Source organism: Camelus bactrianus, chromosome 19 (genome assembly GCF_048773025.1).
Source record: "Camelus bactrianus isolate YW-2024 breed Bactrian camel chromosome 19, ASM4877302v1, whole genome shotgun sequence".
NCBI lineage: Eukaryota > Metazoa > Chordata > Mammalia > Artiodactyla > Camelidae > Camelus > Camelus bactrianus.
In genome coordinates this window covers 13,646,431-13,671,790 of record NC_133557.1, presented here as the reverse complement: position 1 = coordinate 13,671,790, position 25,360 = coordinate 13,646,431, and the positions used below count along the sequence as shown (strand labels likewise).

At 53.5% G+C, this 25,360-nt stretch overlaps 1 protein-coding gene across 4 annotated transcripts in view; it reads right to left on the bottom strand.

Moving 5' to 3' along the window:
* Positions 1–25,360, bottom strand: part of DLGAP4 (DLG associated protein 4) — a 176,027-nt gene that overhangs the window by 55,055 nt on the left and 95,612 nt on the right. For 2 of the 4 annotated variants that reach the window (XM_074347245.1, XM_074347243.1), the window contains exons 3-7: positions 23,156–24,227; positions 20,029–20,270; positions 17,237–17,351; positions 14,641–14,691; positions 11,586–11,826 (exon numbers count right to left, since the gene is read on the bottom strand). In XM_074347245.1, the coding sequence (XP_074203346.1) occupies positions 11,586–11,826; positions 14,641–14,691; positions 17,237–17,351; positions 20,029–20,270; positions 23,156–24,154 (1,648 nt within the window). In that variant the 5' untranslated portion in view covers positions 24,155–24,227. Of the gene's footprint in view, positions 1–1,466; positions 1,599–11,585; positions 11,827–14,640; positions 14,692–17,236; positions 17,352–20,028; positions 20,271–23,155; positions 24,228–25,360 lie in introns of those variants that run through there. The other 2 variants (XM_074347244.1, XM_074347246.1) reach the window with 2 other exon arrangements.

Below are 25,360 nucleotides of genomic sequence, written 5' to 3'. Positions count from 1 at the left end.
CACTGCAAGTAGTCTGTAGAGCTGTCAAGCTCAGGGCCCATGGTAAAAGGTCAACGGATGTTAGAAATTGTCATTATAAACCAGTGGGAAGGTGACACCAGAATGATATTGACCTCCTCAGAGGCAGTGCTCTGGAAGAGGACACAGGAGTCCTGGCTCGACCCTCTGTGGGTCCCTGGCCTCTCTGGGTCTCATCTAAAGACAAGGGGGCTACACCATGATCTCTCTGGGACATCCCAGCATCCTTGACAGCAGACCCTAGCTGCCTGTCAAGCACCTCTCAGCTGGGGCCTTTGTTCCTCCACTCTGTGGGAAGCCAGAAAAGCAGCTGGGGCTCATAACCACAAACTGACTTTATTTCCAAGCGCCACCGGCCAAGCAGGGCCCACCCTTAAACAACAATGGTATGGAACATGGAAAATCCAACTGTCTCCCAGCACAGACATGCAGCTGGGCACACCCACCTACCTTCACAAACTCACAAAGACCAACCAGGAATCGGGGTATAAATAAGGGATAGCTGGCTCCCTGGCCTATTGGAAGGGTAGGTGTATTTCTGAATAATCAGATGGCAATGGAGTACGTGGTAAAGAACTCTAGACTGAGGAGTCCCGGGCCTGGATCCTTGTTCCAATTCTACCATGAATTAGCTTGTGTGCCCCACGCAAGCTTCTTTCCCTCTGTGGGGCTCAGTTTAGACAGGCTGACAGTTTCCAAAGTGTCTTTACAGATGTTCCATCTGATCTTCATGACAACCCTGTGAAGTTGGCTATTATTACCTTTTTACAGATGGAGAAAAGGAGGGTTGGAGAGCTCAGGCGTCTCACTCAAGGTGACACAACTTTAGGTTGGTAGAACCATGGCCCCAGAGATCTCAGACCACCAAACCCAATCCTCAGGAGTGGTCAGGTTAAGAACAACTCCTCTTTCCTCTCACTGTGATTGACAGTCTCAGCAAGACCAAGGCAGCAACAGACCCTGGTTCACCTGCCCACTCTGGTGGCCTGCAAAGCTCTGGCTGCAAACCTCACAGCCCAGCTGCCTAGGAGGCCGCACCCCCCTGCAAAATTTCATTACTCAAGTTGGCAAGAACGCAGCCCCCACCCCCAGCCGGGTCTAAATAAACGCCCAAGTGATATCACATCCTGCTAGCTCCAAAATAGCCCAGGCCTGCCCACAAGCGATCACAAAGTGCCAGGCCATGCAGGGCCAAGCGGGCAGGGATACCCAGTCCGTGGCACCATCCACACACTCAAGCAACTAAAGCAGAAGCCTCAGAGCAGGAAGGCCCCCCACTCCCACCTCTGCCAGACAGTCTGGCCCCTCCCTCCTTGCCCCCTTCTGTGGGGAGGCCCCAGAGCCTCCTGCCCCAGCGCCAGCCCTCGCCCCAGCGCCAACCCCGGGAGCCTCGGCCGCGGCCAGCCTGCGGGTGGACTCCGGCCCGACCCACACACCCCACCACTCACATTGCTTCAAGAGCTCCAGACACAAAGCCATGAGGGCCGGATGGGGGTCTGAGACCCAGAGACCGGCAAAGACAGAAAAGGGGAGAGGGAGAGACACAGGAGCAGAGAGAAGGGGAGGCAGGGGGCCGGGGCAGAGAAAGCAAGGGGGGCCAAGAGTCCTGGGCAAAGGAGCAGCTTCAAAAGTGGGTCTTCAGCGCAAGAGACACTGGGCGGTGACACCAGCAAGACATATGTGGGCACAGAGAGGCAGGGAAAGCAAAGCAGGGGACTCCGATCCGGAGGAACGGGGCGGGGGTGCAGAGGCCCGAGAGAGAACAAGGAGAGACAGCGACAGGGGACAAACCAAGGGAAGGCAGGGAGGGGCTGTGAAGTCAGGGAGCTGGGGAGCTTTGGGGGGATCCCAAGGAGACAGACCCCAAGGAATCCCGGAGGTCCCAGCGTATACGGGGGACACCAAAAGAGGGAAAACCCTGAAGAAATGAGGGCCAAGAGGAGGCAAGACTTCGGGATTTGGGGGGGGGGGTCAGATGGAAGGGAGGACTCCCCCAGAGAACGTGCAGGAAGCTCAGAGGAGAGCCCTGGGGAGTGTGGAAGGTGTTCTGGGGAAAAGGCCCGCAAAGATAAGGAGGCGCTCAGAGAGGGAGTCTCTGAGGAATGAGACGAGCGCTTTGAGGGGACCCGAGATCCAGGAGCGAGGGAGGGGCTGGGAGGCAGCGCGAGAGCAGAGACAAAGAGACAGCGAGCCAGGGAGAGACAAAGCGGGCGGAGCGGGGAGACGGGCCCGAGGGCTGGCGGCCGGACAGAAGGACGGAAGCGCGAGCGGGCGGGGGGGACGGACGGACGGACAGACGGGGAGGAGGGCGGGGGCAGGGCCGGGCGGGGGCGGCGCCCGTCTCCTCGCGGGGCCGCGGCTGCTCCGGGCGGCGCTGGGCGGGCCCCGGGCGTCCGGGCTGAGGAGGCGGCGGCGACGACGTGGACCGGACAGACCGACGAAGTGACGGACGGGCTGGCGGCAGCTGCGGCCAGCGGCGGGCACTCACCCTCCTCCCTCACGCGGCCCGGCCCGAGGCTCCGTTTTGTACGCCCGAGGGGCGGGGCCTCTGGGTTAAAGCCCCACGCCGGCCCCGCCCCGCCCCGCCCCCAGCGTCAGACGCGCGCGCGCGTCGCTTGGGACTCCCGGGGCGGGCGGGGGCGCGCGCAGCCCGGTCGGCACGTGGCCCGTCGCGCGCGCGCGCGCGCGCGCGCGGCTGAGCCGGTGCGCAAGCATGCGGGGCGCTCAGTCCGCCCACGCCCAGGCCATCAGACACTGAGAGGGAGCGCGCGCCCACGTCGGCACGCGCATGCCTGAGCTCGGGGGACTCCGCCCCTCGAGCCGCCCCGCCAAACCGGTTCCAGCTGGAACGAGACGCATGCTCCGTGCGGGAGAAGGACCGGGAGAGTTCGGTACCAGTGTACTGGGGCGAAACCTGTGTTGCTTGGGGAAACAGGCTCAGAGCAAGCAGCCTAAGATGGTCTTCTCACCCCTGTATGGTCAAATTAGCCCCCAAGCACTATCGGCTTTACGTCCTGTTTTTAGTTGCCGCCTCTGCTCCATGCTCGCTTTGCCGTGCTCATCTGGGGTCCTCCAGGTTGAGTTCGAATCCTCGCCCCCCACCCCCGCCCCAGCTCGGCCTTTGGAGAGCTGTGTGACCTTGGACAAGATGCTCATTCAACCTCTTGAGCCTTCGTTTCCTCCAGTAAAACAAAACCATCACATCCCCGATGCCTTGGAGGGCTAAGTGTAGTAGGAGCTGCCTAAATTCAGAAGGCACTTCCTCACGCCTAATGGCCCTCCCAGTTTCCCCCTTCTCCCCTGCGAGTCCGTCTCCTTACAGTCCTGGTCCTTGGGGTCTCATCCCTCTAGGCTGCACCTGCGGTAGGTCTGTCTGCCATCTGCAGTTCCAGCTTCTGCTCCCTGACCTGCCTTGCTGGGTGACCTAGGCAAGTCCCTTCCCTTCGCATCTCGTTTCCAAATGTAAAATGGAGACAAGAATCTTACTAAAGAAGATGATACAGTCTTTCCAATACCACTTTCAGGATTTTTGCATAAAGGTAAAATGATAGCAAAAGCAACTGAGGGGCTATTGAGCCTTTCTGATGCCAGGCACTGTACTAAGCACGTCAAAAATACTAGGTTACTTTGCCCTTCTCACAGTCACTATGCTACACCTATACTGTTCCCTTAGGGTTTATCTTTAGATTGACTTAGGAAAACTCAGGATGCCCCAAAGCATCAGCCTGACTCTGTCTTGCTCTGTCCCAACCACATCTACCCTTGCTCCTCCAACACACTAGGCACCCACCTGCCTCAGGGCCTTTGTACTACTCTTCCCCCTGCCTGGAGTAGCTCCCAAGCACTACTCCTTCCCTCACTTCCTTCAAGTGTTTGCTCAAACGTCTTTCTCAGTGAATTCTACTCTAGTACCCTGTTTATGCTGCAACACCCCTCCCCTCCCCCTGCTCGCACTCCCAGTACCCCTTGCCTTACACTACTTCCAATAAACCATATACTTATTTGTGTTATTTATGCTTATTGTTTTGCCTGCCTTTCCCTCCCTACCCCCTAAAAAGAATGTACTCTCTATGAAGGCCGGGGGTTCCATTTTGTTCACTGATGTGTCCCTGGTGCCTAGAGCACAGCCTGGTCCATTGTGGGTGAGCAGTAAACATCTATTCAATGAAATGGCTGCCTGATTGCAAGTCTCCTGTCCTTAACCACCGCCATAGGGCCCCCAAGGCTCAATTTAAGCACCTTAGCTTCTCCTCCTTTGGCCTGACCTCTCTCCACCTGAGGGTGTAAGGAATGCTTCTGTCTTGTTCCAGAGTCTAAATCCTGGAGTTCCTGGCCTGCCCACCAGCCCTTAAGCCCAATTGCTATGTCCCCTAGAAAGCTCAATGGGTCTGCCTAAAAACAGGACTTAGGAGAGTGACTCAATTAACCAGGAACTTCCCGGTCCAAGGCTTGGTGCACTCAGGGAAGAAGCCTGCTTTCTGCCCAGTGCCCTCTGAGGAGAGGTCCTATTTCAGGAGGAGGTAATTCTAGCTCCTCATCACTCACTCTATGAAGGCCTCATGGGCCCTCCCATTACTCTCAGACTCTATGGCCGCTGCCCAGGCCCCACTGTGCTTTGCCTGGACCACTGCACAACCTCCAATCCATCCTGTCGATTTTGCCAGATAATACTACTGCATCTCTTTACCAGGACCTTGGATGGCTCCCCTATACACAGGATAATGGGGAACTCAAGTTAGACAGACCCAGCTTCTTGACCTACTAACTGGGTGATCTTGACTTGACACTCATCTCTAGGCTGCAGTTCCTTTGTAAAATATCTATAAACGTGTGTGTGTGTGTGTGTGTGTGTGTGTGTGTGTGTGTGTGTGTGTGTGTGTATGTGATGTTAACTGGGCTAAATCAGGAATGTCAGATAAGGGCAACTCTCCTGGCCATAGCAGACATCACTAATCGACGGTGGCACACTTCTCTGCTTAACTCAATCTCAGTCCTGAACTCCAGGGTTTAGATGGTACATGAATTGAAGTTATTTGCATCTCTGGACATGATGGTCTTTGAGTTTCCTCTCAGCTCTGACACTGAGGATTGGAGTATCCAATCTGACAGGAGCTTGTCGTGTAATTACCAGAGATTGTGGAGGGTTAGGCCTGGTAGAGGGCTTGGGGGACAAGGCTTAAGGTTGGCTGCTTACTGGAATTCTGTCAGCCTCCCTTCCTGTGTCTGTGGGGGAGAGAGTGAATCAGAGAAGAAACTTGGAGAGTTCTGGGGGAGGAGGGAAGGGACAAAGAAGAGAGGACAGAGCATTCTGTGACTTGGATAGGAAGTGTATGGGAGTCCCCAAACCCAAGCCTCACAACATAGATGGAGAATTTGAGGCACAACAAGGGGCCAGGACCCACCCAGAGTGACATAGCGGAGCAGAAACTAGAACTCATGGCCCCTGAGCAAGGAGCAAGGGTGTTTCCAGGCCAGGAACCTATCCTAGCTCAGCCTAGAGCCTCAGGCACTGCCAGGGAGTGACCCCAAGTGTGTGTACCTCTGTGTGTGCACACACTTGTACTCATGTGCAGGTGTAGAGAATGTAATTGACAGGAGCCAGGTGCCACCTAGCAGCCCTCCATCACCACTGCCCCCGGGTGATGTCACAGCCTCCCTTGTGATTCAGAGGGAGTGGGAGACACACAGAAAGGGAGGCTGGGGAGACAGAAGGGCAGAAATTGAGAAGAAAGAAAGGGGGTGGGGGACAGGGCTGAGGGAGACAAACAAAAGGCTAAGATGGTGGAAAATGGGGAAGCTGGAAGAAAGGGATGGAGGAAGGGAGGGAGGAGAGGAAAATGAGCACTAATGGGAGGTGGGCAGAGTCAGAAGAGAAGAGTGGGAGGGAGTGCATTCTCAGTTCTTTTCTTTCTCAGAAGCAGAGAGAAAGGAGGCAGGATGGGGCAGACTGAGGGGTAATGGCACCCCGTGGGCCCTTCCAGGTAGGTCCTTTGGCTGGGGAGGGGCATGTGTGTGCAGCCAAGCTGCTGCTTCCCCCGCCATCCCAGCTGGAGCTGGCCCGCCTGCCAGTCACCTGCCAGAGCTATTTCTGGAATGTGGAATCTGGGTCAGAAAGGGGGAGGGAGAAAGCGGGTGGCTGCAGAGGCAGCACTGGCAGGTGGGAAGCTGGCCAGCTCCGAGCGGGTGGATAGGCAGGTCCATGCCCTGCCCCCGCCCACTCCAGAGGGGCCCGCCCCTTTCAGGCTCTCACTGTCTCAATAATTGCCCCCCATAATAACCCACCTGCCTACACATGGCCGGAGAGCATATGTGCCGGTGTGAGAGTGACAAAGAGCTTTCATGCCTCTCAGCAACTTGGGGGCTCAGAACAGCCCTAGGTGGGGGACAGGGCCCAGACAGCTCACTTCCTGGAGACGTATGCTGAGGAGAGGGGGCAGCCTTCTGAGCAGTGGTGACCCATGTGGGGAGACAGTGGCCGAAGGAGGGTGTGCCTGTGGCTGTTGGTGTGTCTCTGATTACGGGCAGTATTGCCATGTGTGGTGATGCAAGTTTGACACTGATTAAGGATGCCACGTATTACGAGGTGCTGTTCACAACACAGACATCATTGAATTCTATACATCTTATGACACATTTGTGGCAGATGGCAATAAAGAACCTTATTCTAACAAAAACTGTGCATCATAACTTTTCAACAGATGACAATTAAGTGTCTTTCCTAACTCAGCACTAAGATACTGTAGGGACCAGTTGCAGCTCTGGGCACAGGTCTGAAAATCTAGTGGCTTTGTTTTTCCTTGCAAGGCAGGTGAGTTTACCCGCTGAGCATGAGGGGATCAGAGGCTAGAGGAGAGAGAAGCAAGTATGTAGTGGTCACTACAGAGATGTGGAGGGAGGGCTGGGTGGGGACACGTCAGGGGTGAACTTTTTTGGTGGCTCCAACCTGTTAGGGGCACGATTTCCTCACAGGTGTGGAGGTGGCATGAGCCTTAAAGGAGACATATTTGTATGTGAGAGCGTGTGCAACTGTATGCAGAGGTTAGGTGTACGTGTGTGCATGTGAGGAGATCAGGGTAATGTGTTTCTATATGTTTTCACACACATAGGTCTAAGGCTACAGAACTTTATATATGTCTGTAAGTAGGTGCATATGTGCACGCATGTCTGGGTAGGTGTCAGATGTTGCAACCAATACTTTCTTGAGTGTCTTGGTTTGGGCTTAAGCCCCCAGACTGAGAATAATTGGAGCCCCACATCCCTACATTTAAAGCCATGATGCTGGATAATTCGTATGGGATACACTGAAGGGGCTATAGTTGAATTTTTTGGCCTGAATTCTCAACCCTTCCCTGTATTCATGCCCTTTGCTATGTAGCTGTAGTTTCTCCCACAAGTGGTGGAATGTACTTCCCTGGCCCTTGGCTTTGGACTCATGTCACTTGCTTTGACCAAGCAGATATCTGCAGATGTGGCACAGGGACTTGAACTGTGCTTGTACAGTGGGCTTTGCCCTCTTATACTTCTGCCACCACTGCCAGAGGCACCTGCCCTGGCTAGGGCACTGATTCCAGGAGTACACTTTGACCCCATAAGGAGGACACAGGACATGCAGAGTAGAACCAGCTGACATGAAAACTCACGAATGAGAACAAATGCGTGTTACTGTGTGCCACTGAAATGAGATATGCCTGCTTGTTACACAGCCTTATTGTAAGAATAGTTGATAGAGACAGAAATGGGTGCCAAGGGTGGGGTGTATTAGCAACAAAACCAAAAATATCATTGGCTCTGGGACCAAATGTTGAGCAGTTAGCAAACTGTTGTAGGAGGCTTGAAAAAAGGTGACCCATGCTAAGCAGAGACAAAAAACACTGGGTAAAACAGTTGATCCACAGTAACTCAAAGAGAACAAATGGATTTGGGCAAGAGAGTTTCCAGGTGAAATGCTGAAAGCAAGAGCTGGCTCCTTTGGGCTGCATTTGATAAGGACTTACAAGAAAGAGAGAAATTCATAAAAGAAATTAGGGGGTGTAGCAGGGAGTGTATAGAGGGAATACAGAGAGCTCAGAACTTGCTAAGTTGGAAGATCAATCAGTCAACTCCAGCCTCTCCAGCCAGTAAATCAGTCTCAAATTAATATACAGCCTGGAGACAAAGATCAAATCAAGGTCATGGCCAGTTAAGGTACAGCATGTAAGCCAGATCAAATCAAGGGTGTGGTTATAACATCTTTTATTAATACTCTAAAATAATAAGGTACCATTTAGTAGATGCTCTCAGCTGCTCAAAAGGGCTTCCAGAAAGCTTAAGGGCATAGCCCCACAGAAGCCTGATGTACCCAAAGTGATCATAATTGAGTTGAGAGAGACTCAAAAACAATTGTGGGTGTGGTTTTTGGCACGTGGAGTTAAGTGGAATCAAATACATAGAAAACCTATAAAGTATCTGAGAGAGGTATGCAGCCAAAACTATGATGCGCTTAGGCTAAAAGGACTGAGACCATTCGAGATGTAAAAAGACATCTGGGTCCCTAACTCTATTTAGGCAGGAGGCAGGCAAAGAAAGCTGTTTAGCTGCCCAAAGGCATAATCTCCAATGCTTTCCATAGATGTGGCTAAAAAAGCTAACGGAGAAGGAAGGGCCTTCAGAGAGAACTATGGCTTAGGAATCAACCCCAGGGAGCAGACCTTGGGCCTAATCAAGGGACATTCCCTGTCCCCAAGTATTTGCCCAGCGTTTGCCCAGAAGGACTTCAGAATTGCCATGGGTCAGAAGTCTCTGAATCCCTTTTCCCTCTTTCTGAACAGAATTGTGAACTGCAGTCATCCTGCCCCTGTTTCACCAATGTAGGCTGGGTGTGCAGGGGAGCTGGGGGTGGGAGACTTTTTAAAAAAGATTTTAGGTTGCTTGATCAAGAGGAGCCACATCCAGATCTGATACAGATCAAGAGATCTTTTCCCCTCCTTTTAAAAAAAAGTTTTGTACTTGTTATTTTTTAATTGAAGTGTAGTTGATTTACAATATTATATTAGTCTCAGGTGTACCCTAAACTCTTGATGTTATGTTTGGATGAGGCTTTTTGGGGTCTTGGGGTGTATTTTCTGTGAGAGGGACATGAATAAATGTGGCCAAGAGAGTGGACCACAGTAGATTGAATTATTTACCCCGATTCTTTACCCCTTCTTCTATCCATACCCTTTACCATATAAATACAGTTTCTTACACAAAGGTGGGAGGGTACTTCACCATCCCTTGTCTTTGAGCTCAGTCATATGACTTGCTCTAACCAATAGGATTTCAGCAGATATTATGGAAGCAGGGGCCTTGAAATGCACCTGTGTAGTCAGGCTTGCTCTCCTAAGCTTCTGCAATCACCATGAGAACATGCCCTGCCAAAGCCACTGATACCAGGACCCCCACTTTGGTCCCAGGAGGAGGATGAGAAACACGTGGAGCAGAGCTGTTCCAGCTGACCCACAAACTTGGGAGGGAGAAATAAATGTTAATAGTTGTATTACACTGATTTTGTGGTTGTTTGTTGTACAGCACTATTGTAGCAACAGCTGACCAATACAGGGACCCAAACAGTTCTGGGACATGTAGTCCATCACCCATTCTCAGCCCATTCATGAGTGATTGGGGTCAGGGGGAATTGGTGAGGGAGGGTTTATTTGGATAAAATTGCTTAGGTGATATCTATTCCCCTAGGCCCACCTCATATTTAGAGAATTTCCCTTGGGCCTGATGATATGGGGAATCTGATCCTTTACCAAGGCTCCTACGGGACCGTAGTGGAGTGCCTGGGGGAGCCTGGTAGGGATGCCCTAGATTTGGAGGCCACAGAATCTGAGCCTCAATATCTGCTTGGAGATTTCTAAAATGGAGAGGCTGGCAGGGTTAGCTGTGACAGCAGGTCTAGAAGGAAGGCTGCAGTAGACCAGCCTTGCAGAGTTCTGCAAGGCACAGGCCTCCTTTTCACATGGGTAAAGTGGAAGCTGAAGGAGACAGTAGGGCTGGAGCTGTTATCAGAGGATTCTGCCCAAGGTGCCTGCCTTGCTAGGTCAGGTCCCCTGGCAAAAAGAGGCTGAATGGGGAGGAGGGGGATCACTGGATGGAGAAGCAGCAGCAATCGCCTAGAGGGGGATTGCGCATGCCAGGAAAGAAGGCACCATGAGGGCCCTGCGGGATAGTAGAAACCCTAAAAGCACCACCACCTGGGAGAAGAGCCGGCAGGTGGCATCTGTCATACAGGAAGCCCTGATGCCAGGCACCACCTGCACTTGCGACCTTCTACTCCCAGCTGGAGGAACCAGAAATGGCCACTGGTGAACAAGGAACAGAGAAGATGCTGACCACCATGCCAGCTCCCCAATGTGGGCTCCCCAGCCCAGCCAGGCCCCTAATGCAGGTGCATGAGATCCGAGGTGGATGAAACTGAAATTTTGAAATGAGACCAGACTAGACTCTTAATATCTGAAAATGGGACTGTTCCTTAACGTCTAAAAGTGACTGGAAAAACTCAGGGATCTGCCCAGATATCACCCAGGTTTGGAGAGGCAATGGTGAAACAAAGTGGTTTCTTGCTCTGCTTCCTACAAAGACCAGTCCATTCAGTTAATAAGCTGGTTTCCTGTGTATAGAATATCCATGGGATTCAGGCTCATTTGTTTACATCAAACACCAATGAAGCACTTGAAACATGTGTCTCTTCCTACGGCAATCCAACCCCAAATGCTTTTGATTGTCAGGAGACTCGTAGTCAAGTCTGAGAACCAGTAATAACAGCTACACCTGTCAGCTCCCACAATGTGCAAGGCCCCGCCTGAACGCTCCCCAGGCACAGCCTTATTTCATCTGCCCAAGAGCTCCCTGGGGTCTGGCTTATGCCTCAATTTACATATGAGGAAACTGAGATTCAGGGAGCCAAACTAGCTAGCCAGACTGAGATCAAAGCTCTAAGTCAGAAATTGTGCTATGATTTTCCTTGGTCTTGATGTACCTGGCTTGCTCTGGGACACAGGGCCCCCTTTCCTCTGATCATGCCTGGGTTATTGTCAGAGGGCTTAGAACAAGTACCAGGAAGGATAGTTTGTCCCTGATTGTGAAGTACAGAAACCTGCAAACCCATCCCTTTGAGAAGGCTCAATACAGATCTCATCCCCTTCCCTGAATGTTCCCTCCCACCCTCCCCACAGGTTTAGCCCACCTGAACTAACCCAAATAGGTAAGTAGGATTTCAGTGAGCCCTGCCCACCAGCAGGTGGCTGCTCTGAGCCAGGGTCTGGAGAGTCAGGGGCAACCAAGTATCCCACAAGCTCCAGACCTCTGACCCCCTCACCTCACCCCAGTGGTGACATCTGTCTCTATGACACCCCCTCCCACAACTGAGCTCCAGCTCACCAGTTGGTGGGAAGTTCAACCCAAGGCCTCCTGCTTTTGCTAACCATCCCTCCAATCCCGCTAGCCCACCATGGATGCCTTCCCAGCATTTTCCACCTCTGATCCACCAGGTACCGGGTCCCCTTGCAAAACAAATTTGCAAGCCCCGCCCCCATCTTGGTACTCACTCGGAAGCGTGCGACTATTGCTGAGGCTGCCGGTGCTGGGCGGTGGGGAAAGGGACTGCAGGGAGACACTGTCTTCCTCCTGCGAGCAGCCTGCCTGGATGGCGCGCAGGTAGCTGTGGCTGCGGGAGCGGAAGTAGCTGGGCAGCGGCAAATCTAGAGCCTCCGCCGCAGTTGACTCCGCCTCACTGCAGGCCGACTCGCAGGCCGCCTCATACTGGTCGCTCAGATCTGCCTCCCGTACCTGTCCGGGCAAAAGCAGGCATCAGGGGCCAGCTTTGCCCATTCTGGAGGGATGGGGTGCTTGGTGGTCAGCCCAACTGCAAGGCTGGAGAGCAAGTGGGGCCTCAGCTCAGCCCACCCTCTGGCTCCCATCTCACTCAGGGTACAGGATGGGCAGATGGAGCCCTTCAGAAATATACAACCCCTCTCATCTCTCTGGGCCTCAACTTTCCCATCTCTACAATGGAGAAACTATTAAACATAGAAATTAACTAGGTTATATTTTGTATGAGATTTTGAGGTTACATCTGAATTCACCCAGAAAGAAGGCTACACTCAATAATGTCTGCCTTGAATGCTGGATGGGGAGATGCTAGATATTTACCATCTAATGGTCCAATTCCTTTGTTTTTACAAAGAAACTGAGGGCCAGTGAGGGGAAGATACTTGCCAGGTGTACTCAGTGAGGAAGTGGCAGAAGCAATACTCCAAATGGATATTTAAGGAAGATAAATCTAGCCCTGGTGTACAGAATGGCTGTTGGATAGTGGGGTCTGGAATGGAGGCAGAAGCCAGAGATGAAGCTGATGCAATAGTCTGGTCAGAGAAGATAAGACTGGAATGAGGGTAGTGGCAGTGAGGATTGATTAGTAATGTCTGCCATGGGCAGTGTGGAGAATGGCAGCATGTGTGTTATTTGCCATCTCACATTTAGTTCAGCCTCATCTGGATGGTTTCTAAGTGTCCCTCTAGAGATAACTGGTCAAGATCCTACAAATCTGTGGCCAGGGGTGTGAGTATAGAGGGGTCTCACCATACATACACTCTCCAAGGGTTCTGGAAAGATCTGTCTGACCCATGTCTCAGGCCATGTTGATAACTGGGGATCACAGGGTATAAGCTGAGGAGTCAGCTGGCCAAAGACAGACACTGGGTGGAAATCCTGGGAGATGCCTGGACTAGAGGGAGAGGCCAAAAATTGACTGAGCACCATGTAGAGGAAAAGATGAAGCTGGACCTAGGGCCAGCTCTGCCCTGGACCTGGCTATGTGACCTCAGGCCAGCACTATCCTCTGGGTCAGTGTTTCCTCACCTAAATGAAATGGAATGCCTGTGTACTCATCTGACACTGCCATCAGGTAAAATGACTAGATGGATTATTACCCAATTTGGAGTTTATGTTTGGAAAGGTCTAAATTTGTGCTGTCCAATATGGCAGCGACTAACCATGTGCAGCTATTTAGGTTTAAATTGATTAAAAATTTTAAAAATTCAGTTCCTTAGTCACACGAGCCATGCTTCACTTGCTCCTGCTACCGTATTGGACAGCGGAGATTATAGAACATTTCCATCATCACAGAAAGTTCTATCAGGCAGCACTGATAAATGGAAATGTAGGTCATGTAGCACACTCAGAATTCACCTGGAGGGGTTATTAAAGGGATAGGTGTTTATCATCCAAAGCTGCAGCCTGAGGTATATTGAGAGGCCCTTGTGGTTGCCAAGGGTGACAAGGTCTTGCCTTTGGTCTGCATGATCATGGCCCCACTCTAGCGCTAGACTGCCAGAGCTTCATCCCTGGGTCCATCGTTTTCTCACAATATGAATGTGGGCAAGTCACTAAACTGCTCTTGCCTCAGTTTCCCCATCTATAAAATGGGGCCTAATTAGAGACCATATTTCATAGGATTGTGGTCAAGAGTAAATGAGATCATTCATATTACATGTTTCAAATAGTGTCCGGGAAAGTAAGCACCTGATAACCTGTACCTGTTATTACAAGCAGCTCTTTAACATGAGTGCAGGGATTTGTCAATGTTGGTTAAGATGCTCCCAAGCTCTCCGGGAGAGGGCCAGCTGGTCAGTTCTTTTGGTATGTGTATCACTGAGCACACACTGTGTGCAGGGAACTACCCTGGGGGTTTTATATGAACACATTACATCCTTATCATAAGGCTGCTGAAGGAAGGAAGAGGTCACCTGGCCCACTAAGGGCTCCCCAAAGACCCTCTGCAACAATATGCTGAAGAGGAACTAGACATGGAGGCAAGAGGCACGCAAGGCATCCATGGCTGGAATCGGCAGACGTGGGGCCAGTCCTAGCTCTGCCCTAAAGGCTGTGTGGCCTTGGACAAGTCCCTTGCCCACTCCTGGCTACAATGAGGACCTGAGCTCGGGGCACCTTCCCTGCCTCTCTTTCTGACCTTGGGGCTGGGGCCTGGGAGGGAGGAGAGAGCCACTGCCCGGAGCAGGATGGCTGTGCGTGGGAGGGGGTACCCTTAGGACAGCCAGACAGTTCCAGGACTGGCACTGTCTTCACCAACTTTTGCACACTTGAAAAGTCTCTGTATTCACTCCAGAACCCTAACATCCTTAAAGTCTTGTCAGAGCCCAAGAAAGGAGAAAAGTCAGGGGATCTGGGGGCTGGGATGTGGAGGCCAATGACCCCAGCCCCTGATCTGTCCAAACGAAACAGTCTGCCCAGGCCTTTCATAGGCTGTGGGGGAGGAGAGAGGAGAGGAGGGAGGGAGCTAGAAACTCTCAGGTCTGCCTTCCCTCAGCCTTTGGTTATTTCCTGACCCATCTGCAGAACCTGGCCCATTCTTTCCCATTTTTGACAAGAGGAAACAGCACAGAAAAGTGAACCGATAGAGCCAGGGAGTGGGAGGTCAGGGTGCCAATATGAACCCTGACTCCATCCTCGCCGGAGGTGGTTTTCCCGGTGCTGGCTCTGCTTCCTCCTATGCAGGCCAGCGGCTGGGACCCCTGAGGTGCCAGGCCTGAGTCCCAGCCCTCCTCTAGGATTGGAAGACGAGAGAATGGCAAACATACTGACCTGCTGCTCGTGGCCAAACAACTGGGGGATCAGGGAGGCCTGTCCAAAAATCTGCAGGAAAGAGACGGGGAGGGTTACGGGGAGACCAAGGCTGGGGGCTGGGGTGGGGTATTCAGGCTTGGCTGGTAGAGAACTTGGGGCTGGTTGGTGTAACCTCCTCCTCAGGCTGGCTGAGGCCCAGCTGCTGGGACGTCTTGGCTTCCTCCAGGGATGGGAGGCTCAGTCCTTCTGGGGCTAGGTGTTGCTGAGGATTGTAATCTGCTGTTTGTAAGTCTTTCTCCTGGGCTGGTCCCTGGGACCATGGATGTTCTGTCTGCTGCCTCTCACCTGGGCAGGCAGCCACCCCCTACCCCAGGATCTACAGATTAGGGACAGAGCCCATAGGCTTCTCTTCCCTGGTCAGGGCCTGCACAGTCCAGTGCCTGGTGGGAGAGGGGCTTCTTCTGGTAGGAGCTGAGGCCTCAGAGACACAGCCAGAACTGGGCATCTCTGACTTTGGGGCCATATGTGTGGCTCAGGTCACTCAAACTTCTGAGGGTGAGGGTTTGGGGGTTCAGAGGAGCCTGGGCCAGGAGAGAGCTAGGGCTGGGGAGGTGTAGTGGGAGAGACCTGCTGGGGTCCCCAGCCTGATTCCATATACCTTTTTGTGTAGCCAAAGGACAAAAGTGTTCCAGGTGCCAGGGCCAGGCAGGGGATGGAGATGGTGCATGTGAGAGAGACAGACAGACCCAGAGAGAAACATGGAGATAAGACACACTGGAGAGAATCAGAGAAAAATGTGAATGAGAGGAGAGAAAAACAGACAGGAAGACTGAGGGATGAGAGAACAGGCAGGATGGGAGAGACGGCGAGGGAAGTCGTCCATTCAGCCAACATCTACATGCCGTGTGCCATGTGCTGGGGATGTTGTGGGGAAAAGACAGCAGGGTCCCTGCCTGCAGGGGGCTCCCAGTCTTAAGAGTAGACACACATCAAGTACATAAGCAAACAAATATAATTCCAGAGAGTGATAATTGCTGTCAAGAAAATTAAGCAGGGTAAGGGAACAGGGCCCTGGGGAGCCCCTGAGACGAGCCATAGGGCAGGCCCCTCCGAGCTGACATTTGAGCCAAGACTGGAAACACAGAGAAGAGCCAGCTGTGCAAAGATTTGAGAGAAGAATGCTCTCGGGAGAGGGAGGAGCAAATGCTGGGAGCCTGGGGCAGGAATAAGGTGTGTGGAGAGCAAAAGGAGGCCAGTGTGGCTGGAGTAAGTCAGAGATCACATCTGAGAGGGAGGTGGGGCCTCACAGGGCTGACTTTCACCAGGTGAGGCGGGAGCCATGGAGGGTTAGGCGCAGGGGTGTGACAGGACCTGACTTACATCTTTTACAAGCTCCCTCTGGCCTGAGAATAGCCTGGAGGTGGCAGGCCTGGAGGCCAGTACAACTGTTCAGGTGAGACCATGGGGCCTGGATGGCAGGGGCAGAGGGTCCCCTGGCTGGGGGGGGGGGGCTCTACCTCTCCCCATGTCTGAGGTCAGTCTCCTTGTGTGAGAATGACAGTGCTGAGGGCAGGGGGCTGGGGAGGGCATGGCCAGGCCAGGAATAGTGGTGAGGTGAGGAGCTGGGATCCAAAAGCCTTCCAGTTCTAAGCAGTCTCTTAGCCAGGGCCATGGGGCTGCACACAGGGGGACCTGGGGCCTGTGCCCACCCAGAGAGGAGGCTGGGACTGCACCTGGCTGCCTCCACTGCCTCACTGTGCTACTACTGGCAAGTGTCTGCCTTCTCTGGGCCTCATTTCCTCATCCACACCATGGGGGAGCCCTCAAGCCTTGGCTGGTCCTCCCTTTGCACACGGTAGCACCTGAGGATCCCTGCCCAGCTTTGCCTCCTCCTAGCTGTGTGGCCTCCCCTAGCTGAGCCTCAGTTTCCTCATCTGTGAAATGGTGGTAAGGATGATAAGGCCCCACTGGGGGTGGCTGTGAGGGTTCAAGGACCTGATGGCTGAGAGAAAAGTACAGCACAGTGTGCTTACTGCTATTAATGGCAGTAAGCTGGCTGGGCCATGGAAGTCCAACTTTCCACTGAATAGGTGAGACATGGAGGTCCAGAGTGGATAAGCAACTTGCCTGAGGTCACACAGCAAAATGACAACAATCACCATCAAGGTAGCTACCCTTTGCTGAGCACATTATGTTTATTATCTCATTGACTCCTCACAACTCTTTGAAATAGGAATGATCACCCTCCTGTGATAAATCAGGAAACTGAGGCTCAGGGAGGCAGTGACTTGTCCTGTGTTCACACTGTCAGTGACAAGACTGGGACTCAAACCCAGGCCTCCAGCTCCCTCTCCTCAGGGCTCCTGGGCCTACAGCAGTGGTGTGGCCCCTCCTTCAGGGCCTGTAGCTTAGGCCCTGTGACTGCTCTCCAGTCACAGGACAGTCAGTAGGTTAGAGACGCACACAAGGCAGCTTCAGGAACAAAGACCAAACAGAAGCACTGGTAGACATTTGGGGACCATTCAACAGAGGCTGGGCCTGGATGTCTGTCTTCCTGGATGGGAGTCAGGGCTCTCCCAAGCCCACTGAACAACTGGCTGCCCACCATCCTCACCTGGCTGATGCAGCTGGAGTCGTTGAGGCTGTCGCTGACCGGGTTGTAGTCCTCCTCCCAGCTTGGACACTTGGAGGGCAGCAGCATGTCCACTGAATCTAGGCGGTCCAGACTCCTGGTGGGGGGAGGAGCAGACCGGGCTCAGCCCACCCACTACTGAGCCTGGGAAACTGAGGCCCCAAGGTGGAAAAGCTGGTGAAGGTCATCCAGTGGTAGAGGGAAAAATGGAAGCCACTGCCAGCCCAGGTCATGTGGGGAGTGGTGAACAAGGAGAGAGTTCCCAGCTTTTGGAGGCTTTGTGAGCCTGGAGAGTGCAGGCAGCCCTCACCTGCCATGTCCACTGCAGCCACGAGGTGGCAGCACAAGCTTGCATTTGATTGTTTCAAACTCAAGGTGTTCCATACCAGATCAATTTTATAGCTCCCTCCTCTGCAGGCCTAGGGCAATTCCAAGGGGTGGACAGAGGAGGTAGATAAAGGCCCACAGCCTTGACTCCGGCCAAAGCTGCCCAAAGGTCATAAGTTTTGATACAATGTCCAGGTGGTCTCCACCAGGCCCCTGAAGATTCACCACTTCTCCCCATGGCCCTGGCTCTTCAATCTTTCTCACATCTACCCCACCCTGGGCCTCCCCCGCCACTGCTCAGGAAATAAGGTCCAAGCAGTCAACAACTCAGGCCCTCAACACAGACGAACTTGGATTAGAATTTAGCTTCCTCACTGGGTCATCCTAGGCAAGGAGTCACCCCTTAAGTCTCAGTTTCCTCACCTATAAAGTGGGGATGACACTGTGACTGCCTGGTGGGGCTGTGAGGAGTGATGCAGATTAAAGGGCACTGGGGCAGGCATAGAGCCCAGAGTGCAGCAAGTACAACAGATGGCGCCCGTTACTATTCCAACAGGCAGACCTCATTTTATTGTGCTTCACTTTACTGTGTTCTGCAGATACATTTTTTTAAAACACAAATTGAAGGTTTGTGGTAACCCTGTGTTATCAGGTGATGACTAGTATTTTTTAGCAATAAAGCATTTTAACACTAAAGTATTTACTTTTTTAAGACCTAATGCTATTGCACACTTAATTGAACTACAGTGGAAGCATACATTTTATATGCACTGGGAAACAAAAGTTCACGTGACTTGCTTTATTGCGATATCCACTTTATTGCAGTGGTCCCAGGTATGTCTGTACTAGTATTATCAATTCCCTCTCATTCAAGGCCTGTGCCCTGGTCCTGCCCACCTCTCCCACCTCCATGCCCACTGGTCATTCATAGAATTGTCGGATCTCAGAACTAGCAGGGTCTTTTAGAGATCATCCAGCTCAGCTCCCCTTCACTTAAAGATGGGGAAACTGAGGCTCAGAGAGAGTGAGACCTAGGAATGGCCAGCAGTGCTCTGAATTCCCCCCTGGAGGCCATCCCCTGCCTTCTGTCCCAGTCAATGAGACTGCCAGCTTCTCCAAGTGCATTGCCCTTCTCTGCTTCAGTGCTACTGTCACCTGCCCTGCTCTCTTCCCTCTGCTGCCGTTCTCCCAGGCTACCTCCTCCAGGAGGCCTTGGCTCCTGCCCCCAGGAGTTGAAGAACTAGAACTAAGCTTGTTTCATTTAACTCTTTCTGGTCTTTTGTTTGTTTCTGACTTGCTTTTGATTCTCTTCCTCAGTGGATTCTGAACCCCCTATACCAAGATTCATCTGTTTCATACTCATTCTTTTCGGTTCAAATCCCCAGGGTGACTTCTGCTTATGAAAGGCTCACTACTCTCTCTTAACAGGTTAATTGTTGCTTTCTGTGTGCACACATTTCATTTGTTCACATTTTCACTAACTCTTTCAAGTTTTAAAGCAACAACGGTGCTCCATTGATGAAATTCCAGGCAAGGTGATGGGCCAGGTGAAGGCTTGCTATCTCCTTTTGACTTCTAGATTCCCCCTCATCCCCAGTCTTGGAGTGCAACACAGGGATCAATTACAGGGGCACTGATAGAGGGGGCTCTGGCCTTCCCTAAACAGTGCTGGCACAAGGGGTAGGCTCACTAAGGGCAGGGTTCTCTTAACCTGAAGAAGAGGGTCTCCTGGGGGCAGTTCCCCTGTGGGACTGGAAATCAGCTGGGGATGTGGCTCCTATGGGCAGGATGTACCTGGGCCAGTCACTCTAGAGAGTCTCCCCTTATGGTTTACCAAAGGGCTAATGGACTTAACTGTGGGGGACTTATGGGGTGGTTCAGCAAACGGCGGGGCTCTCTGGAGTCAACTCATCAAACTGCAAGGGCCAACCTAAGGACAAAGATCTCAGGAAGGGGGCTAACCTGAAGGCGGGTTCACTTCGTGGGCCTGGATCATTGTGGGCGCGGGTTCACCTGGGTCTGAGGCTAGAAGGCAGGATTCACCTGTGGGACTGGGCTCTCGGCCCCCAGAAGAGGAGGAAGGCGAGGTCCCTAGGGGCGGGGCATACCTGTGAAGGGTTCACCTAGAGGCCAAGGACTGCCTATGCGCAGGATTGTGTGTGTGGAAAGAGGCTTTCCCAGGGGAGAGCTCACACGCGGGCAGGGTCCCAGTGGGGCAGAGGGAGCCTGGGGGCGTGGCTCACTTTAAGGGAGCGGTCCATCTAGGGAGCAGAACTCACAAGTGGCCTGGGCTTCTGGTCCGGGGCTCCCAGGAGGCAGGACTCACTTCTGAGCAGAGACCTCCTGGGGCGGGACTTGGATTTCCGAGAGGCTATTCTAGGGGCGGGGCTTCCTGGGGCAGGGCCGGCCTGTGGGCGGGACTCAAGGGGGCGGGACTGTGCGCTTACCTGCGAGGGTTGCTTTGCTCTCCCAGCGACTGCTGCGTGGCCCTCAGGTAGCTCTGGCGCCGCGCCGCTGTCTTCGGGGAGGGCTTAGGGCTGCCACCGGACTCGTCGCTGTCCTCGTCGCCCATGGCCTTGATGTAGCTGCCGCTGCGCATGCGCCGGCACGGGATGGGACCTTCCGCCGCGGCGTCCGCTTCGCGCGGGGACAGCAACGCGGTGCTCCACTCGCCGCCGCCGCCGGGCACCTGGGGATGTGTGGACAGACCTCAGCGTGGGTGGCGAGGGGTCAGCGCACACCCCCAGCGCGCTGCTGGCCGCCCAGTCCCCGGATCATCACCAGGGGAATGAGATGAGGGCTAGGCACCCCCATTTCCAGAATCTTGAAGTTCCCTCGCTCCCCACCTCGGAGAATTCGGCCTTGACCTCGGTGCTGAGTACTGACATTGAAGGCACCCAGCAGCAGGCCAGAGCCCGAGCTGGGAAGGATACCTGGGTTCCAGAGCTGGCTCTGCCACAGCTTCACTATGTGTCCTTAAGCAAGTCCTTGCCCTTCTCCGACCTCAGATTTCCCCATGGATCTCAGGCTGGGTGTGCCCCAGCAAAACTGCCCAGGTGGTCTGATCACAACCGTACTTCCACTGCAGCTACCCTTCTGAGCATCCACTGTGTTCCCATCACTTCCCCTGCTCTCTCAGTGGATGGCTTACGATCCCACTGCACAGGTGAGAACAGCAGGCCTGAGAGAGGCCCCCAGACCCAGTACCAAGACCCTGGCCCTAGGATGGCAAGGGAGGAGGAGTCAGGGGACCCTACCACATCCGTGTAGGGGGGAGGTCTTTGGGGCCAATCAACATTCCTTGTTCTGTAGGTGGGTACAGAGAGCAGAGGCGCTTTCCAAACTCAGGCAGCCAAGTGGTGAGCAGTAAAAAGGGCTCAATTTTCCCATCTGAACCCCAGGGGTCCCATCTAAGGAAAGGGGCTGTGATAAGGGTAAATGAGGTCACAGCTGTGAGGGCAGCCCTGGTTTCCATTGGTTACAGTGGCAGAAACCAACTGAGGGGACCTCCCCTGCCCTTCTGAGGCCAGGCTCTGCCAGCTGCTCCAAGCAGCACACACAGGCTACACCCTCGTTCCCCTGATACCCAGTGACATGTACACACAATTGATTTTCACCTCATGATAAAAGAGTACACACATCTCAGCACTCATATGTACTTAAACCCAAGCAGAGTGAACACGTGGTGCCATGTACACACACCTCAGAGAACAAGCGTATCTTTCCCACACACACCCCTCTCCCCAAGGACACACACCAGGAGCCACTTCATCATATGTGCGCCCCTCAATGAATGAGCAACGTGAACACAGAGCATACACACCTTCTCTGGTACACACTAGCCACCACTGCACCGTGGACACAGCTCAACATGTCATCGCCTCTCCATATCCCCATCTCAACCCATACAGAGTGCACACTCTCACTGGGTCTATATGTCACCATGGACGCTCAGGCACACACATTTCTCAGTGTACACAGCACAGCCTTTCTTTACCATGCCCACAAATGCACACTCCCCAAACCACCACACCTGCACAGAGACCACGTTCTTCTCAGTACTCTCATTGCCACTGGCTGATTTCTGGCTGATTCCCAGGATTCCCAGGGCAGGGGCCCCCGCCTGCAGCCTTCTCATTAACAACCTCCTCCCCAGCTGACTGCCCAGCCAGTCGCCAGGGCCTGCACATTCCACCCCAAGCCATTTGCTAGTCCATCCTTCCTACCTGCTCCGTCCCATGGGAAGGCGGCTTTGTATATCCCTGCTCAACACCTGTTGCCTCTCCAGTCCCTGCCCACCTACCTCCTGTCAAGAAAGCAGGCAGCACAACCCCAGGGCCTGCAGGGCCACCATTTCATGATGTTTCTGAAGTGTTTTCACATGATCAAACCATATCATTTGAAAAGGAGCTAGGTCACATGCCTCCCTCTCTGATGTTTCTAAACTAAGAGAGTAGACTGAGAGCTGCAAAGGCCTTCAATATGTAAAATACTGCCTAGATTTCATTTTCTTCCTATTGAAAAAAAAATAGCCTTTCTCCTCACAGTCTCACTGTCTTTGGAATTTTATATAGAATGACAAGAACTCAGGGCTCTGTCAGACTTTGATGTTCATCCAGTTCAAAATGCATCTAATGTGTTCCCAAAGGCTGGCCAGGTCTGTGCTGGCACACGCCCCCAGGAGGAGGTGCTCAATACCCACTGAAGCAGCCCAGTCCATCTGCACATGAACTGAAATCTACTTCCTGTAATTTTCTTCACCCACAGCTTGGGCTCCGCCCCTCCAGGAGTCACCCGTCCTGCCCTTGAGAGACACAGGGGATATGTAGCAGCAGAGATGTCTCTGAGCCTACTGTCACTTCCCAGGAATGTGGCTTTGATGTCTCAATAAACATTAATGTTTGAAAGAAAAAAGCTAGTCCCCCAAATTGGTTGGGGCATCTGGGCTCCTGCAGCCCCCTGTACTCAGCTCCATCACATTCTGCTCACACTGCCTGGATTGTCTGTTCATGTGTCTTTTTCTCCCAGCATCCCGATAATCGGGGCTGTGGCTTATTTATTTCTCACTCTGTTCATTTAAGTGTCCATCTGTTCATCTACCCCCTCCCCTCTCATGTTTCTTGAGCACTTCCTCTATGCCAGACCCTGACTTGGGTCCTGGGGACACAGAGCTGCATATGATTCCTGTCCTCAAGAAGCCCCCAGTCTGGTGGCTATCAGGCAGGAGCCTGGCAATCAGAATGCCATGTATTGGTCCTAGGAGGAGAGAGATGGCACAGCTTCCAAGATTTTTCTTTCAAAGGGCAAGGACATGTTTTAGTCCCTACTCAGGGACTGGTCTCAGAAGGGTCTCAGGGCTGGTCTCAGAAGGGTCCCAATCAGTATCTGCTGAGTGCATGACCAGTGGAAGGAATCCTTTCATTAGCAAGATACCACCAGCTACCCATTTCACAGGTGAGCAAACAGAGGCCTGAGTGAAACAACTTTCCAAGTCAATCTGTGGTACAGCTGGGTCTCAAAACTGGCAACTTGCCCACAACCCCTCACTCTACCCTGACCCTGACCGGGACCCACCTGCAGATAATGGTAGGCTAAACCTTGGTGGCAGGATTTGGACTTCAGCAGACTCTTATCCAAGGTGGCTGAGGTCTTCTGGCAGACCTCGTGGGCGTGGCTGAGGGTCAGAGTGGACCAGGAGCCCCGCTTGACATAGTTGGTGTCAGTGCCCACCCCAAGGCTGGGGCAGGTGGCCGGGGGTGCAGGCGGCGGTGGCGGGGCGGTCAGCTCAGTGGTGTTGTTCTTGGCGGCTTTCAGCATGTGCCCACTGATGGTGTTGTAGGCGTGCATGAAGTAGCGTGGCTGGGTGCGTTCCGCCTGGCGGCCTAGTGTCATCAGGCCAGAGGCTGGGCCACTGCTGCGGAAGGCGCCACCCTCACCATCCAAGTTGTCATCGGAGCTCCACCAGCCTGAGATGTTGGAGCGGCTACGCCGTTTGGGCTCCCCAGCCTTGGCCCGTTCCTTGCTCTTGGCCCTCCGGCCCTTGCCGTCCTCCATGCCGCCTTTCTTGCCGCCATTGCCACCAATCTTGCCTGCTGTGCCCTCCAGTGAGGGCGCCTTGGTGAAGAAGAGCCGCTGGACTGAGTGGACCAGGTGGCGGATGCGGCCAGGACTCTCACCACGGGCCTTGGCCTCCCCACGGGGAAACTGGAGTGTGCTGAAGCCGTCGCGGTGGATGGGCAGCTGCTTTTCAAACTGGTCCAGGAGGTTGGCAGGCAGCCGATTGATCTTGGTGGCCTGGGCATGGCTGGGGAAGGGGCTCTCCTCTGGCACCTCGAAGTGGGAGTTGTAGTGGATGCGGGGGAAGGTGCTGCTCGGTGGCGGCAGCTGGTTGTTGAGTGGGAAGAGACCATCCCCTGGCAGAGCATTCTGCCCAGGGAAGCGAGCCTCGCGGGCAAAGGCCTCCGTGGGCGATAGCAGGTAGGGGTTGCGGTCAGGCCCTGTGAACAGGGGCTCGTGTGGTGGGTCCAGGCTGTCGGAGAGGTGGCGGGGGCGACTGTCACCTAGGCCTTTCATGATCCTGGCCCTTGGGGCAGGGGCCGTTGCCCTAGCGGGGTGCCCGGGTCGCCTCTCCCGGGCAGCAGCTAACCTGGGGAGAGAAGACAGAGAGGGGTCAGCTGGACGCAAAGGGGTAGGATGCCAGGAAGGTCATCCAAACCCCCTCAGATCTCAAGGTTGGGAAGACTCCCAAAGACTCCTGGTTTGCACTTAACATCGGGGGGCCAAGGTCATGAGTACAAATGGAGGCCCACATATCATATGGATAAAAAAAAGCTACATCTCAGGTTCTCAAACTGTTAAACAAAATAGGTTCTACTCTCCTACCTTGACAAATATATTTGCACAGTAACCTGCAAAGCCGAGTTCAAACTCAGACTTCTTGGTCTCCTCGGAATTCCATGGCGGCACATGGTGGCCACCGTCTCCCATCCCTGACTCTGTTCCTTGCCACAAGGGGCCCCACACATGCGTGCACCCCAAGCTCACTCCACATGTCCCCAAAACAGCCACCTCTTGGGCCTAGGGCTGTCCTCCTGGCAGTGTTGGCCTCCCATAGGAAGATCTGTACTGGCCCTAGGAGCAGGCCTGGGGTCTTTGGGGCAGGGAATTCCAGACTGGGGTCTGCCCAGTATCCAGAGTGTGGTTGAAAGAGTTTATGTAGGCTCTAGGTGGGCATGTTCACTTGGCCCCTGAGCATTCCTTGTCTCATGGGGAAGAACATGGTTGAAAGAGAGCCAGAGAGGCCTTCCAAAGAGTGGAGCCCAGGGCCAGGGCCCCTCTTACTCACATCTGAGGGCAGTACTGTCCGACTCTATTTTAGGAGAAGGTCCTTACATCAAATGTAAACACTCCGTAAAAACCCACTCCATCCTCAACAAATGCCTACAGAGTGACCCCTGGGCTAAAAGCTGGGCCCTGCAGACATCAGAGAGGCCAACAAGCCCATCAGACCATTATTTCCAACTGGGATGAATCAGTGACACCCGGCCCAGAACAGAGTTCTCAGCAAGTCGATAGCAGGAGCATGTCCTCAGGCCAGGGTGACAGGGCAAAGCCTCAGGAGAGGATGGCAGGGAGGTGGAACCACAGTGCCATAGTTTCTCTACTGTAAAATGAGGCAATTGGACTAGCTGGGTCTTCCAGCCAGGACTATCCTGGAAATAGCAGCCTCAAACTTAGGCAAGTCCCTTTCCTTTCTGGGCCTTAGTCTTCCCATCTGTA